The following is a 16,492-nucleotide window of genomic DNA, read 5'->3' as shown; positions in this document are numbered from 1 at the left end:
AACCTTCACAGTGCCCTAACTTACCCCACCACCCTATTTTGATTTTGATTTTGCTTTGCATTTGTTTTATTGTTTATTTGAATTCAGTTAGGTATATAAACCATACCAGTTGAACATGATGGGAAATTTGATGAGACATGATTAGTAGGGGAAATTTATGAGGAAGGAGAGATGTTAAGAGAGAAGGAGAGTAAAAAGAATGGAAGGTATCAGAATGAAAATAGTAAAAAGAAAATCACAGGAAAATAGACCAAAGAGTAGCGAGAGAGAGAGAGAGAGAGAGAGAGAGAGAAAGAGAGATAGACAGAGGTGGGGACAAGGAGGAAAATGTCTGATTGAGCAGATCTGACCATCACACATTATATTTGCATATTTGAGACTGCGTTGTCCTATGTATCAAGTACATAGGGATAACAAGATATATTTCTTTATTGCCCACAAGGGGCTAAACATAGACGGGACAAACAAGGACAGACAAAGGGATTAAGTTGATTACATCGACCCCAGTGTGTAACTGGTACTTAATTTATCGACCCCGAAAGGATGAAAGGCAAAGTCGACCTCGGCGGAATTTGAACTCGGAACGTAACGATAGACGAAATACCACTAAGCATTTCGCCCAACGTGCTAACGTTTCTGCCAGCTCACCGCTAGAGATAACAAGATAACAAGTAGGATGGTGAGATAAGGTGCTATGCTAAGAGAAGTAAAGCTGACCAAGGAGTGAAAGAATGAACAGGTAGAAGGAGATCATACTTGGGAGCGGGGGTGGTTATCTCCTCCTATTTTTAAGACAACCAGATTTTTTTTGAGAAGCTATTTCAAAGAAATTGCTTGACCACATAGAAAACCAGCAGAGGTAAGAGAGAGAGAGAGAGCTAGTAAGATTAAGAAAGAAAGAGAATAAGTGTCAAACAGAGAGGCAAAGGAGAGAGGAAGGATGAGACTGAGAAAGAGGAGCTGGTGGAATTAAGTGGGAGAGAAGGAAAAGGTGGGAGACAAAAAGAGAACAGTAAATTTATAGTGAGCATACTCTTTTACTCTTTTACTTGTTTCAGTCATTTGACTGCGGCCATGCTGGAGCACCGCCTTTAGTCGAGCAAATCGACCCCAGTACTTATTCTTTTGTAAGCCCAGTACTTATTCTACCGGTCTCTTTTGCCGAACCGCTAAGTGACGGGGACGTAAACACACCAGCATCGGTTGTCAGGCAATGCTAGGGGGACAAACACAGACACACAAACACACACACACATACACACACATACATATAGATGTATATACATATATACGACAGGCTTCTTTCAGTTTCCGTCTACCAAATCCACTCACAAGGCATTGGTCGGCCCAGGGCTATAGCAGAAGACACTTGCCCAAGATGCCACGCAGTGGGACTGAACCCAGAACCATGTGGTTGGTTAGCAAGCTACTTACCACACAGCCACTCCTGCGCCTATTGACTTCTTTTAACTAGGAACAAGGTTTCAGAGAAAGGACTGTAGTCAATAAACTCACTCTAGTATAGCACAGTTACTTATTTTGCCAATATCAAAGAGATAAGAGACTAAGCAAAGTTAATTCCACTAAAAACTAAATTGAGGAGGAGGAAGAGGGGGAGAGAGAGAGAGAGAGAGAGAGAGAGAGAAAACTAAATTCTATGATATTTAGTATTTAGATTAGTGTCCTGCTGTCTTGGCTATTGGCATCATACCAAATGAAGAAGCCAGATAGACATGGAAAGAAGAGCAAGAAGAATGCAAGAGAGAAAGGTGATAGCCAAGGTATTATGATGAACTAAATATTGGTAATGAGTAGAATGAGAAAGAAAGATAAATGGATATATACACACACACACACACATATATATATATATATATATATATATATATATAGATGTGTGTGTGTGTAAATGTAATATGTGACAATTATTCGGTAGCCATGATAAAACTCTGAGTTTCGGATGCCTAGGTGGAAATCCATGCTGCCATCTCTTCAGTTATCCAGCCATCGAAAAAATGCTATCCCATTATAGCATTTTTCCGATGGTTGGATAACTGAAGAGATGGTGGCGTGGATTTCCACCTCAGCATCCGAAACTCAGAGTTTTATCATGGCTACCGAATAATTGTCACATATTACATTTACAGATAAATTCCTCTATTTACATAATATCAAGGTCCCTTTCTTTTGCTGTCTTACCATTTTTATTAATATATATATATATATATATATATATATACAGAGAGAGAGAAAGAGAGACAGACATAGGGGAAGAACAGAGACACAGGGTGAAAGACATGGCATTATGATGAGCTAGTAATGGTAATGAAAGAAAATGATATGAGATAAAAGAAATATAAGGAAGGGGATGAAGAGGGGGGCTGGAGGTAGTCAGGGAAGGATTACATTGCACTATTAGTATCAGTTGAGAAGTTTGTGGAAGAATGAAAAAGAGCCATGCTGATACATTGAAATAATATTGATTTGGCACAAATATATAGTGAAGTAACACTATATATTTCTTTATTACCCACAAGGGGCTAAACATAGAGGGGTCAAACAAGGACAAACAAAGGAATTCAGTCGATTACATCGACCCCAGTGCGTAACTGGTACTTAATTTATCGACCCTGAAAGGATGAAAGGTAAAGTCGACCTCGGCGGAATTTGAACTCAGAATGTAACGGCAGACGACATACAGCTACACATTTCGCCCGGCGTGCTAACGTTTCTGCCAGCTCGCCGCCTTATAGTGAAGTAACACTATCTGGATCTTGGGTGTATTAGTGGTACTTATTTCACTGAGTCCAGAAGAGGACGAAAAAAAAACCCAATCACAGTGGAACTGAACTATGAAAATAATAGGATATTTGGCAAGATGAATTATCATTTTTGCCACTCCACAATGCAAAACACAGAGATAATTATTGTCAACAAGGGATAACAGAGGAAAACAGAAGAGAGAGAGAGATAAGGATACAGTGAGAAAAGAGAAATAAGAAGTGGGGGGAGAAAGAAAAAGTGAAAAGGAAGAAATAATGGGAGACCAGGAAAAAAAGCAATAAAAACAAAAAAAATTGAGGGCAGGGAGCAAAAAGAAGTAGAGAAAAAAGGGTAGAAAGAGGGAAAGAGAAAGAGAGAATTTTGGAAGAGAGAAAGTCATGTTGTTACATTGAGCTAATATTTCCAATGAGAATTGCATCAAGGACTTCTCCTTCTGTGACCAGAGACCTGCCATCAGCATGTGGCGGCAGTGCCAAGAGGGCATTAGCACACTGCATGCTGAGCAACCGACTGCTCTGCTGGTTGCCTGTGCTGGAAGCAGTAGGTAACCCATCATCATCCCCAACTCCGCCAGGTCCCCATGACAGCACCACTCGATGAAATTCGGGTCGGGGATCCAACTTGATATTCCGGTCCACCTGAAAGTGAAGAGTAAATAGAGTAAAATTTAGTATAGTAAGTACCAGTAATCAATGGGACATGTTGCATCATAGAAGATAATTCATTGTCAAGACATATTACCTGTATTCTGGTCTCAAACTATGGCCATACTGGGGCATCAGCATCAAGAATTTTAGTTGACCATATCAACATTTATTGAAGATCTATGTAAAACATAGATCTTCAATAAAAGATCTTCATGAGTATAAAAGGAGCTGATGCCAGTGGAGCGCTAAGAGCACCATCTGAGCATGATCGCTGCCAGAGCAGCTGACTGGCTCCAGTGCTGGTGGCACGTAAAAAAGCACCATTCAAACGTGATTGTTACCAGTGTCGCCTTACTGGCACTTGTGCCGGTGGCATGTGAAAAACATTCGAGCAAGGTCGTTGCCAGTGCTGCTGGACTGGCTCCTGTGCAGGTGGCACGTAAAAAACACCACTTGAGCGTAGCATATAAAAGCACCCACTACACTCTTGAAGTGGTTGGCGTTAGGAAGGGCATCCAGCTCTTTAGAAACTCTGCCAGATCAGATTGGAGACTGGTGCAGCCATCTGGATCGCCAGTCCTCAGTCAAATCGTCCAACCCATGCTAGCATAGAAAGCAGACGTTAAACAATGATAACGATGCTGATGAACGTGTGTGACTCAGTGGTTAGGGTATTTAGCTCACAATTGTAAGATCATGAGTTCAATTTCCAGCAACGCATGTCCTTGAGCAAGATATGTTAATTTCATGAGTAGACTGTTTTGTTGATCAAATCAACAGGAACCCTCGTTGCCATAAGTGATAGAGTGCCAGTAGTGTGTGTGAGTGTATTGCTCTTCCTTCATGGTTAACTATGAGATTATGCACCTAGAAAGTTCCTCCTCAATGAATAGGCCTGGGAAAGGATTTTTTTTTTTGTGAAGACTAATAGCTGACTTTGCATGCTAAGCTCCTTTCCCCACTGATGATGTCCAAAGAAAGTGAAAGCCAATATAGCTTGGCACCAGTGTCATTGCAGTCAAAACATAGAAAGCTAGAATAGATATTGCAAGGTATCCAACCCAACACTCTAACAGTTCCACCATTACCATTTTCCATTAGAAAATTTTTATTGATCTCAAAAGGTTGATTTCAGCAAGATTTGATCTTGGAGTGCAGCGAAGCAGAAGAAATACCACAAGACATTTTATCCAATACCTTAGTAAAGAACTTTTCTAAAGTTTGTCTCTGAAGTTTCACTACAAAGTAACTGACCAACCCTAGGCTACAACAGAAGATACTTGCCCATGGTACTAGAGGAAAGGGATCAAGCCTGGAGCCACATGCTTGTGAAATATGCTTTTTAACCATGCGGCTTTTCTCAGATGTGAGTTAATTTTGTGTATATGAGTCAAAAGGGTTTATGGATTACAAATTTTGACCATATTGAAGAAGACCATCATCATCATCATTGAATGTCCACTTTTCCATGCTCACCATGGGTCAGATGAAATTTGCTGAGATGAATTTTCTATGGCTAGATGCCTCACTTGTCACTAACCCTCGCCTGTTTCCAAGTATGATAATATTTTACCATCATGACCCCGGCATGTTTTAAAAGAAGATTTAGAAAGGAATGACATCACTGCTGCGACAATTTTTATAACAATCATGCAATATCAAGACAAGGAGAGACACACACACACACATATATATACATGACAAGCTTCTTTCAGTTTCTGTCAAACAAATCTGCTTGCAAGGCATTGATCAGCCTGGGGCTCTAGTACAAAACACTTGCCTTGGGTACCGCACAGTGAGATAGAGCCCAAAGCCATGTGGTTGGGAATCAAACTTCTTACCACACAGCAACAGCTGTGCCTGTGTACAAGAACAATTCCAAAATGTTAAAAATAAACTTCATTGTAGCAGTAAATAATCTGCAGCATGTTTTCATTAAATTTTTAATCTATTTAAGTTTTGGAGTTCTCTGCCTTGTTTTATTTGACAAGAACTGTAATTAACAATAATGGGTTTTACTTCTCAGTACAGGTGTAAAATTTCTTTTGGTTCACTACACTAAGCATGTAAGCATGCACTCAACTTATGACCCAATTTGTACAGTTATTGTTTATATTTATATTGAATGATTAAAATAACATCCTTCAAAGATGTCCTGTACATAAATGGTAACTACAATATTCTAACAGCAGATTTTAAAGATATTATGGAAAACAGACGTTAAACGATGATGATGATGATTAATCAAGAAACATAAAGAAAAAATATACTGCTTCTAGTCTAGCTCCCAACTGTTGCACAAACTGAACTGTCCTGAAAAGAAGAAATAAAAACTAATGTCAGGCCTTACTTTAGCTTTTACAACTGTTCTCCGAGGTGTTGGACAACCAGACATGTGATAGATGGCTGGAATAACAAAGAGGTTGCATGTGACTACTGCAGAGACTGGGTTCCCAGGAAGACCAAACACTAACTTCCGGCCATGTTTTGTGTCGATGGTTGCAAAAGTTGTGGGCTTCCTACAAAAGAAAAAAAGTATAAAGAAAATAAGGAACATCATCTCGAAGATGATTATCAATGGAGAAGCAAAACAAAATTGAAGAGTATAATGATTTCTATGCAAACCTATGTTGATATACATCTAGAGGGAGTGGGATGTATTCTGGCTTGCACCAGAGTTGATCCTCTATACCAGCCTCGTTTAAAGTCATTTAACCCTTTAGTGTTTAAACTGGCCAAATCTGGCCCAATATATTCTACATATTTTATATTCAAACTGGCCATATCTAGCCTCTCACACCTAACCTACATTGACATTCTAAAAATAAACAATCACATCATTGAAACCTCAAAGCTATAAAGTAATGGAGGATTAATTCAAAACAATTTGAGTGAAAAAGTATTACATTTAATAGAGAAATTTGAACACTAAAGGGTTAATGCATTCACTTTCTTTACCTCACATTTTCCACAAAATAACCTCATTGTGTCATGTACAAAAACTTGTAGTAAACAATTTTGCAAATTGTTGGAATTTCATCCATGTGAATTTCTTTCAATTTCATCCATGTCAGACTTCATTCTGCCTATAAGATACCCAAAATATTAAAATCATGGTATGCTGGTATGAGTGGGCAGTGGATAGTATTTCACATGCACTGAGCTTTAACCAAGAAAGTACCAGCTTTCAACAGCCCACTGCATCTAGCTATACATAGGTATCACAAGTTGAAACAGCAGAACTACACTGTAAAAGTTATCAAGTGTTTTGACAGCTGATAGCACTAAGTTTCGGACTTCTTTTTGCTTCATTCATGACACAAATGCTAACAATATGGTCTTCCTTATAGCTGTATGGAAAAACACTCTGACACACTCTAATTAAACAAATAAAAAGAATGTATTTACCCAGGCTTCATGAAAACCCTTCCAAAATGAATTACAGCCTCCAAATCCTCTTCAAGAACTTGTTTCAATAAATCCTGAGATAAAGTAAAAGAAAGAATACAAAATGGTTATCTCAAATGACCTCAGTAATTGTTTTGAAATAGTTGATAATTGACCAATGGTGAACATTTTACAACAAATCAACATGCGAGTCTCTATGTCATAGCTTGATAAGCTACAAATCAACAGTGAAATCTCCCTCAAACCACCTCCTAGCTCGCTTGCATCAAATAAAAACAAAAAAAAAGGATAATGAATAATAGAGGCAGTTGGTAACTTCAGTGAGATATATTTTGAGGAACAAGGAAGTGTCTGAAATGTTTAGAATGGGATTTTTTTTTTTTATGGCTTAGTCAGAAGGTAAAAGCAAATGGTGCCCGTAACCGTTTTTCTGGTCTCTGAGAGTGGTGAGGAAAATTCAAGCAGAGATCATGAATTCTTAGATTATCTTCAAACCAGAAACTTGATCCAAATGTAATGAAGTGGATCCAACTAAATGTACCCAAGAGCTACGAGGTGGTATTAAACTGGGTACATCAAGAAGAGGTACATTCCATTCAATGGACATATTTTCAGTCTACCTAGTTTCACTCACAAAATTTGGAACAGACCAAGGTTATAGTAGAAGACCTTGCCTAAGGTGCTACACTGTGAGACTGTAAGAGAACCATGCAGGTACAGTAGAGATAAGAAATAAAATATGGTGACCACAACAACTTAAATGCAATGATATCTAGATATAGCATTATATAAAAGAAATTGTTTTTGATGTGATCTCTTTACTCTTTTTACTTGTTTCAGTCATTTGACTGTGGCCATGCTGGAGCACCGCCTTTTTTTTTTTTTAATCGAGCAACTCGACCCCAGGACTTATTCTTTTATAAACCCAGTACTTATTCTATCGGTCTCTTTTGCTGAACTGCTAAGTAACGGGGACATAAACACACCAGCATTGGTTGCCAAGCAATGCTAGGGGGACAAACACAAACACATACACACATATATATATATATATACATATATACGACGGGCTTCTTTCAGTTTCCGTCTACCAAATCTGCTCACAAGGCTTTGGTCGGACCGAGGCTATAGTAGAAGACACTTGCCCAAGGTGCCATGCAGTGGGACTGAATCCTGAACAATGTGGTTTGGTAAACAAGCTACTTACCACACAGCCACTCCTGCGCCTATTATACTTTATACATATAATAGCTACATTGTAAGACTTCCAAGTTCAGATTTAGAAGTTATGTTTATAACATGCAGAGGACCTCCAATGAAATCACCCACACTCTCCTCTTTCTCACACACATATACACGAACACATAGAAATTGCATTTCCACAATTCTCAGACCACATCACCTTTATATATACAGAAGATGTGCAAAGTACATAGATTGCCGAGAGCCAAAGGAGTGTAATGTCAATAACACAGTTTCTTTGCTTTCTTAATAATATAAGCACAACACCTAACAAGTGACATTTTACTGACATTTTTAACTTAGTTACAAAGGCTTAATAGGAATTCCTCCATGAAATTCTTCCTTCCCCCACAATAAATATATAAATATAATCAACCGGAAACCAGAAGTCACTCACCTTTTCTCCCATAGACACACCACCAGACGTCACAACAACATCTGCTTCAGAAATAGCAATGGATAACTTGGTAAACAGTGTGTCAGGACTATAATGGGAATGCAGACAAAATTAGATATGAAGGGACTTTCTACAAGAACAATACAATTGAAAAGCAAACATTAATAAACAATGTGAAAATGTGTTTGTATGTGTTATAATTCTCATCAACATAATTGTTTAAAAGTCTGTTTCACAAAGATAACATTGGATGGAAGCCTGCAATACAAAATCTCTTCAACTCTTTAAAATCTTGTATCATCTCATCTGTGATGCTGAACATTCTCAAACATGACCCTACAAATTATTTTCAAATTCATAAAAAGAAGAAAAAAACCATATGTTATTTCAGTCTGGTACCAACTTTAACATTCCTTATTTTATTGAAAGGCCAAGTTAACACTTTTTAAATAAATGAGAGCAGTGTAACACTGGTTTTCTTGTAACCCCACTTTACATACTTTAACACCTCACACCCAAGTAGAAAACTGAGCCCACTCCCTCAGGGTTAATAATTTAACAAGTTGCATGGCAATCTCAATAGTACCAGAGGTATGAAAAACACATCCAATACATACAGAAGAATGGTTGGCATTAAGGAGGATATCCAGCCATAGAAACCATGCCAAAGCAGACACTGGAGTACTGTGCAGCCCTTGGCCCCATCAGATCTTGTCAAACCATCTGATCCATGTCATCATGGAAAATAGACATTAATGATGATATACAATCACACTATGTTTCTACACAATTTCTATCTACCAAATTCTTCTCACAAGATATTGGTCAAACTAAGGATCTGGTAGTTGACAAATGCACAAGATAGTATACAGTAGTATACAGGTGCAGGAGTGGCTGTGTGGTAAGTAGCTTGCTAACCAACCACATGGTTCCGGGTTCAGTCCCACTGCGTGGCACTTTGGGCAAGTGTCTTCTGCTATAGCCCCGGGCCGACCAATGCCTTGTGAGTGGATTTGGTAAACTGAAAGAAGCCTGTTGTATATATATATATATATATATATATATATGTGTGTGTGTGTTTGTGTGTCTGTGTTTGTCCCCCTAGCATTGCTTGACAACCGATGCTGGTGTGTTTACGTCCTCGTTACTTAGCGGTTCGGCAAAAGAGACCGATAGAATAAGTACTGGGCTTACAAAGAATAAGTCCCGGGGTGGATTTGCTCGACTAAAGGCGGTGCTCCAGCATGGCCGCAGTCAAATGACTGAAACAAGTAAAAGAGTAAAAGAGTAAAAGAGTAGTAAGAGCAAACCCAGAATCACATGGTTTTAAGGTGAAATTCTAAGCCCTGCAATGATTCCTGTGCTGGACTAATTTTTACCATTACTCTTTTGTTTTAAACTCCTATTTTAGTTACTATGGCTACATATATTCTCCTAAAAAGTTAATCAGTTACCACCATACCATAACTTGAACAAATTTTGCAGTTATGCAACCTAAATAGCAAGAACAACATCAATAAAAACATGAAAGATGACTAATATTTTTCTTGAAAGTGACAATCCAGATTGGGTGTCTGGTGGTTAAATAATAAATTATATACCACTTCCCATCAGAGAGCTTAATTAGTACCTATTTTTCTCAAAGCCAGTTTAAATGAATATGCAAAACTGCCACTTCCCATCCATCTCCATCTTTCATCATTTCACCCATGACAACCAATTTCCTTAAAATCTGATCTGGCAACCTTGTCTTTTTCTTCTTTTTTTTTTCTCACTTTATCTTTTCTCGCTTCCTTGACAAGCAACATATTTCAAAATTATTACTTTCTTTTACACATAGCTAAAAACAGCAAAAGAAAGTTTTATTTCAAGTAATTTTCTTCCTTTCTAAAATCCAAAGACTGAAACGCAGGAGTGGCTGTGTGGTAAGTAGCTTGCTTACCAACCACATGATTCCGGGTTCAGTCCCACTGCATGGCATCTTGGGCAAGTGTCTTCTGCTATAGCCTCAGGCTGACCAATGCCTTGTGAGTGGATTTGGTAGACGGAAACTGAAAGAAGCCTGTCGTATATATGTATATATATATATGTATGTGTGTGTATATGTTTGTGTATCTGTGTTTGTCCCCCTAGCATTGCTTGACAACTGATGCTGGTGTGTTTAGGTCCCCGTCACTTAGCGGTTCAGCAATAGAGACCGATAGAATAAGTACTGGGTTTACAAAGAAATAAGTCCCGGGGTCGATTTGCTCAACTAAAGGCGGTGCTCCAGCATGGCCGCAGTCAAATGACTGAAACTAGTAAAAGTAAAAGTAAGTAAATATGCAAAGATACAAATAACAACCTGACAATGTTTCTCCCCACAAAAAGTGAGATGAAAAGACAGATAATTTTTTTCTTTCATCCAAACTAAAGATTCTTCATTATTTTCATAATTAACTGATACAAAGGCAGTGTATTTTCTAAGAAATATAATAAACAAAGGGGTTAAATACAATAATAGTCTATGGCACGTAAAAAGCACCATCCGATCGTGGCCGTTGCCAGCCTCACCTGGCCCCCATGCCGGTGACATGTAAAAAGCACCATCCGTCTGTGGCCGTTTGCCAGCTCCGTCTGGCACCTGTGTGGGTGGCACGTAAAAAGCACCCACTACACTCATGGAGTGGTTGGCGTTAGGAAGGGCATCCAGCCATAGAAACACTGCCAGATCAGACAGAGCCTGGTGCAGCCTTCTGGCTTCACAGACCCCAGTTGAACCATCCAACCCATGCTAGCATGGAAAGCGGACGCTAAATGATGATGATGATGATGATGATGATGATGATGATGATGATGATGATGATGATAGTTTTGTAATTTGAAAGGTTTAAATCCTGCACTGCTACAACAATGAATTATACCATCCCACAGTATCTACCCATAGCTGGGTAGATTGGCCCACTGGGGGTTAAGCATCTTTGCCTAGGATACAGTTATTATTAGTTCATTCATTAGGGTGGCAACCTGGCAAAATCATTAGAAAGCCAGGCGAAATGCTTAGCAGTATTTCCTGTGTCTTCACATTTTGAGTTCAAATTCCGTCAAGGTCGACTTTGCCTTTCATCTTTTTGGGGTTGATGAAATAAGTACCAGTTATGCACTGGGATCAATGTAATCAACTATCCCCCTCTATAGTAGAAGAGACTAGTTCATTTGTTTTTGTCAACAATAACCAAGGACAACACATGGGTGAAGAAGACAGGGCACAGTGTGTCCAACAGTGGCTAACCAGTCTGATGCATGCTCAGTCACTGGTGGTCTGTTGGGACTGAAGGCAAGAAGTCAGCTCTGGGCTTGTATAGTTCACATTTTCTTTGAGCCCTAGCAACCCTGTTTTGTTCACAGGAGGTGGTACCTCTGTCAGCACAGCTTTGTCAGGAAGGGCAGTCTTGTGCTTGTGTTTCCCAAGTGTTGGGGGTTGATCTCAAAGCTTCTCAGTGAAGATTTGAGTATGTCCTTAAAGCATATTTTTCTGTCCATTTTGCATGCACTTGCCTTCTGCCACTTCACTGTAAGACAGTCTCTAAAGGAGTGACGAGTCAGGCATTCAAACAATGTGGCCTGCCCTCGTGACTTGCACCTTCTTCAGCAGTGTTTATGTGCATGGGGTGTCTTGGTGGGTTAGTACCTCTGATAAGGTAACATGTAGTGCTCTTTGAAGTAGTTTGTCCACTCTAGGACTCATGACATCCAGCTCTCACCTCAGGCTCCTCAAAGTTGTCTGCATGCAACAGCAGCCACACCCCAGCTACAGCATCCACAGACCAGCTAAACCATGATGAGGGAAGCTGACACTTCCAAACCGCTGGTGAGCTAGGACTTGTCTACCTATGCATGTGAAGACGGTGCCTGGTGGACTGTTTGAAGAAAACCACCAGATTGGTTCAACAGGCAGGAGGGCAGACCAGCAAGAGTTGTGGAGTGCAAACAAGGCACAGTGAGGCACAAAGGATACAGTACAGTTTAGATGACACAATATGACAAACAATGACCTTTACAGTTTTTTGGCCAGAGCCTAATGACCCCGTCAACTGAAAGCCTCTAAAAACATCATTGGTAAACTGCAGGCATAGCTTCAGAAATCATCAATCAAAACATTATCAGAGATTGGTGGTGAGGCATTAAAAGGAAATAATAGTGAGCAGCAGGCTAGAGCAGCTTGTCCAAAAGTTATATCATTGCAATATTTCAGTCATACATTAAGAAAAAAATAAATAAATAAAACAAACAACAACAAAAACTACAAGTCAAATTCTAGTCCCAGACAAGAAATCTCAGCAGAAACATATTCCAATATCATATTTAATAAATATACAGTTATGTTTTATTTGTTTCTTTGTGTTGTATTTATTTATTTATTTATTTATTTACTTATATATATATATATATATATATATTTTTTTTTTTTTGTGCTTTTCTTTCATGTACTGAGAAACTATTTGGCAAGAGAGAGATATGGTTGAAAAAATAACCATATGTACAGCAATGTGGATAGATTGTCATTTGTGAGAGGGGGAAAACATAACAAATGCAAGCTTGTTGCATACCAAGCATTTATCGGAGGGGACCATGTGTGCAATTCAGCTGCAATTGATTGCTAATGGGGAGACACCCACGCAACACATGTGAGTGCGAACAAAGACGAGAAGGGCACCTAAGTGTAACACTTCTGCTCTAATCAATCAAGTAGGAAACAGGAAAAATATTGAAATATATACATAGCCATGGGGCATTTAACAACGTTCCCCACCTCCTACTCCATCATCATCATCATCATCATTATTATTAAAATTAAGATTATATTCCTTATGTTTAATTGCTTAAATCAGATTCAGTGGGTGTGTATATATATATAATATATATATATATATATATATATATATATATTTCGCCGGGCGAAATGCTTAGCAGTATTTCATCTGCCACTGCATTCTGAGTTCAAATTCCGCCGAGGTCGACTTTACCTTTCATCCTTTCAGGGTCGATAAATAAAGTACCAATTTCGCACTGGTGTCGATGTAATCGACTTAATCCCTTTGTCTGTCCTTGTTTTTTCCCCTCTATGTTTAGCCCCTTGTGGGCAGTAAAGAAACATATATATATATGTGTGTGTGTGTGTGTGTGTGTGTATGTGTGTGTGTGTGTGTGTGCATTCATGTACACATGCATGTGTGCGGGTGAGTTATTTGACAAAAAAATATTTAAGCAGCCACATAGCTCTTGCTGTTGTTACCACAAATATTTTTTATGCAATTTCAGCTAATATTTTTCAGTTATCCAACTTTGTGAAATAAGTTGCTATTTTTAAATAAATAACATTTCAGCGTGATCGTTACCAGTGTCGCCTTACTGGCACGTGAACAAAATATTCGAGCGAGGTCGTTGCCAGTGCCGCTGGACTGACTCCTGTGCAGGTGGTACGTCAAAAACACCAATTCGAGTGTGGTCATTGCCAGTACTGCAAGACTGGCCATTGTGCCAGTGGCATGTAAAATCACCCACTACACTCTCGGAGTGGTTGGCATTAGGAAGGGCATCCTGCTGTAGAAACTCTGCCAGATCAGATTGGAGACTGGCGCAGCCATCTGGTTCGCCAGTCCTCAGTCTAATCGTCCAACCCATGCTAGCATGGAAAGCGGATGTTAAAGGATGATAATGATGATGATGTAATATTAGAAAGAATTGTAATTATCAACACTGTAATCAGGAATGTATGAATCGTCATCATCATCATACTTTTAAAATCTGTTTTTCCAGGTTAACATAGGTTGGAACAGGTTTACAGTATAAAATATTACTATCCTCTTAATTTCGTGTCATGTCAACAATTAGGCCCAACCAATATCTTGAGATATTGACCTCACCACTTTTCCAAAGCCTTTACTCTTACTCTTTTACTTGTTTCAGTCATTTGACTGCAGCCATGCTGGAGCACCGCCTTTAGTCGAGCAACTCGACCCCGGGACTTATTCTTTGTAAGCCCAGTACTTATTCTATCGGTCTCTTTTGCCGAACCGCTAAGTGACGGGGACGTAAACACACCAGCATCAGTTGTCAAGCAATGCTAGGGGGACAAACACAGACACACAAACATATACACACACACTTATATATATACACATATATACGACAGGCTTCTTTCAGTTTCCGTCTACCAGATCCACTCACAAGGCATTGGTCAGCCCGGGGCTATTAGCAGAAGACACTTGCCCAAGATGCCACGCAGTGGGACTGAACCCGGAACCATGTGGTTGGTTAGCAAGCTACTTACCACACAGCCACTCCTGCTCCTATAATCTTTCTTAATCTTTTCTCACAAATAAGTTCCATTGTCAATTCATGGCACTTCTTTTTCACTCATCATCTATTTCATTCACATTGCTCCCTCTCCTGTTTCTGCATTTATTTCCCCATCCAGCATCCCATGCCTTACTACTGTGCAACATCACACGTCTGACACATTCTTACTATAATTGTCATAAGTATAGATTGAGAGCCCATTTGTTGCAAAAGGAGCAGTTCTCTGATATTCTATTCCTTTGGTACTATAACTTCTGTAGTTCTATTACGACTATGTCCAGCATTGCTGTTGGTATTTAGCCACATGTCAACCCCAATCAAGCAGACATATGATCAAAGACATTCCAGTTTTTCATATTGTTGTCCAAAGTATATTTTCCATAAGATGATAAAATGTCATTTGAGGGTGAATCGGTAGTTATTTCTAACAGGTTGTGCAACTGCTTACAAACTCCCTGAGACCACTTATCTAGATGACAGTAAGTAACTATTTGCTAAGTCTAGTTAATCTTATAAGCAGTTTATAAAATCCTTAAAGAAATCAAACAAGTAGAGTTTTCAGTTGAGATTACAATCAGACAATTAAGCTCTCTCTCTTTCTCTCTTTTACTCTTTTATTTATTTCAGTCATTTGACTGCGGCCATGCTGGAGCACTGCCTATTAATCGAGCAACTCGACCTCGGAACTTATTCTTTTGTAAGCCCAGTACTTATTCTATCGGTCTCTTTTGCCAAACCGCTAAGTAACGGGGACATAAACACACCAGCATCGGTTGTCAAGCAATGCTAGGGGGACAAGCACAGACACACAAACACACACACACATATATATATACATATATATACATATATATACATATATACGATGGGCTTCTTTCAGTTTCCGTCTACCAAATCCACTCACAAGCCATTGGTCGGCCCGAGACTATAGTAGAAGACACTTGCCCAAGATGCCACGCAGTGGGACTGAACCCGGAACCATGTGGTTGGTAAACAAGCTACTTACCACACAGCCACTCCTGCGCCTATATGGCATTAAGACCAAAATTCAAGTGGAATGGCTTTGAAACTACAGTTTGAAAGAAATGTTGTGATGACAATATTAAGAACTACTCATCAAACACTTCACTAACATTATTTAATAAATGAACTTACATCAACATTGTTTTCAATCATTAAGAAATTCAAAGTTGGTCTGCTTTTGGTTTTTTCAAGAAAAATGAACATTTGTGACCTGATAATCTTTGAACACCAATAAATTCATTTAAGTGCACATATAATGATTTTTTAATGAAATTCTTAGTGAGTAATACTTAAATTTCATGGTTATTCTAGTAATGACGCTAAATACCTAATAAATAAATAGACCTGGTATCCTCTGCAAGTCACAGTGCTTCAATAAACTGGACAACATTTCAACAAAAAGTAGTTTCAAAAATGACATTCCTCAACGAAGGATAGATTCATATATAAAACTGTTTTCTGTAGTTAAGAGTTATGAAATTTTGAGCATATATATATGATCTCCAGATCTCCATGGTAAAAGGGTTAATACTGGTTTCAGAATATTTTATTTCAATGTTGTATAATTATTTTTCACCCAATCAACCATACCCTCTCTCTCTCTCTCTTTCGGAGAGGCACTGAGCAGCTATACGCACACATATACACA

General features: G+C 38.9%; 1 protein-coding gene across 1 annotated transcript in view; it reads right to left on the bottom strand.

Annotated features, from left to right (window-relative positions):
- Positions 1–2,629: 2,629 nt before the first annotated feature.
- LOC115210672 (gephyrin-like) overlaps positions 2,630–16,492 on the bottom strand; it is a 177,343-nt gene continuing 163,480 nt past the window's right edge. Inside the window, exons 15-18 of the mRNA XM_029779333.2 lie at positions 8,479–8,566; positions 6,840–6,913; positions 5,782–5,950; positions 2,630–3,422 (exon numbers count right to left, since the gene is read on the bottom strand). Coding sequence (XP_029635193.1) covers positions 3,168–3,422; positions 5,782–5,950; positions 6,840–6,913; positions 8,479–8,566 — 586 coding nt within the window. The 3' untranslated portion in view covers positions 2,630–3,167. The remainder of the gene's footprint in view (positions 3,423–5,781; positions 5,951–6,839; positions 6,914–8,478; positions 8,567–16,492) is intronic.

This window comes from Octopus sinensis, linkage group LG4 (genome assembly GCF_006345805.1).
Source record: "Octopus sinensis linkage group LG4, ASM634580v1, whole genome shotgun sequence".
Taxonomy (NCBI): Eukaryota; Metazoa; Mollusca; class Cephalopoda; order Octopoda; family Octopodidae; genus Octopus; species Octopus sinensis.
The sequence above is the reverse complement of the archived record's forward strand: the minus strand, read 5'-3'. Positions and strand labels throughout refer to the sequence as shown.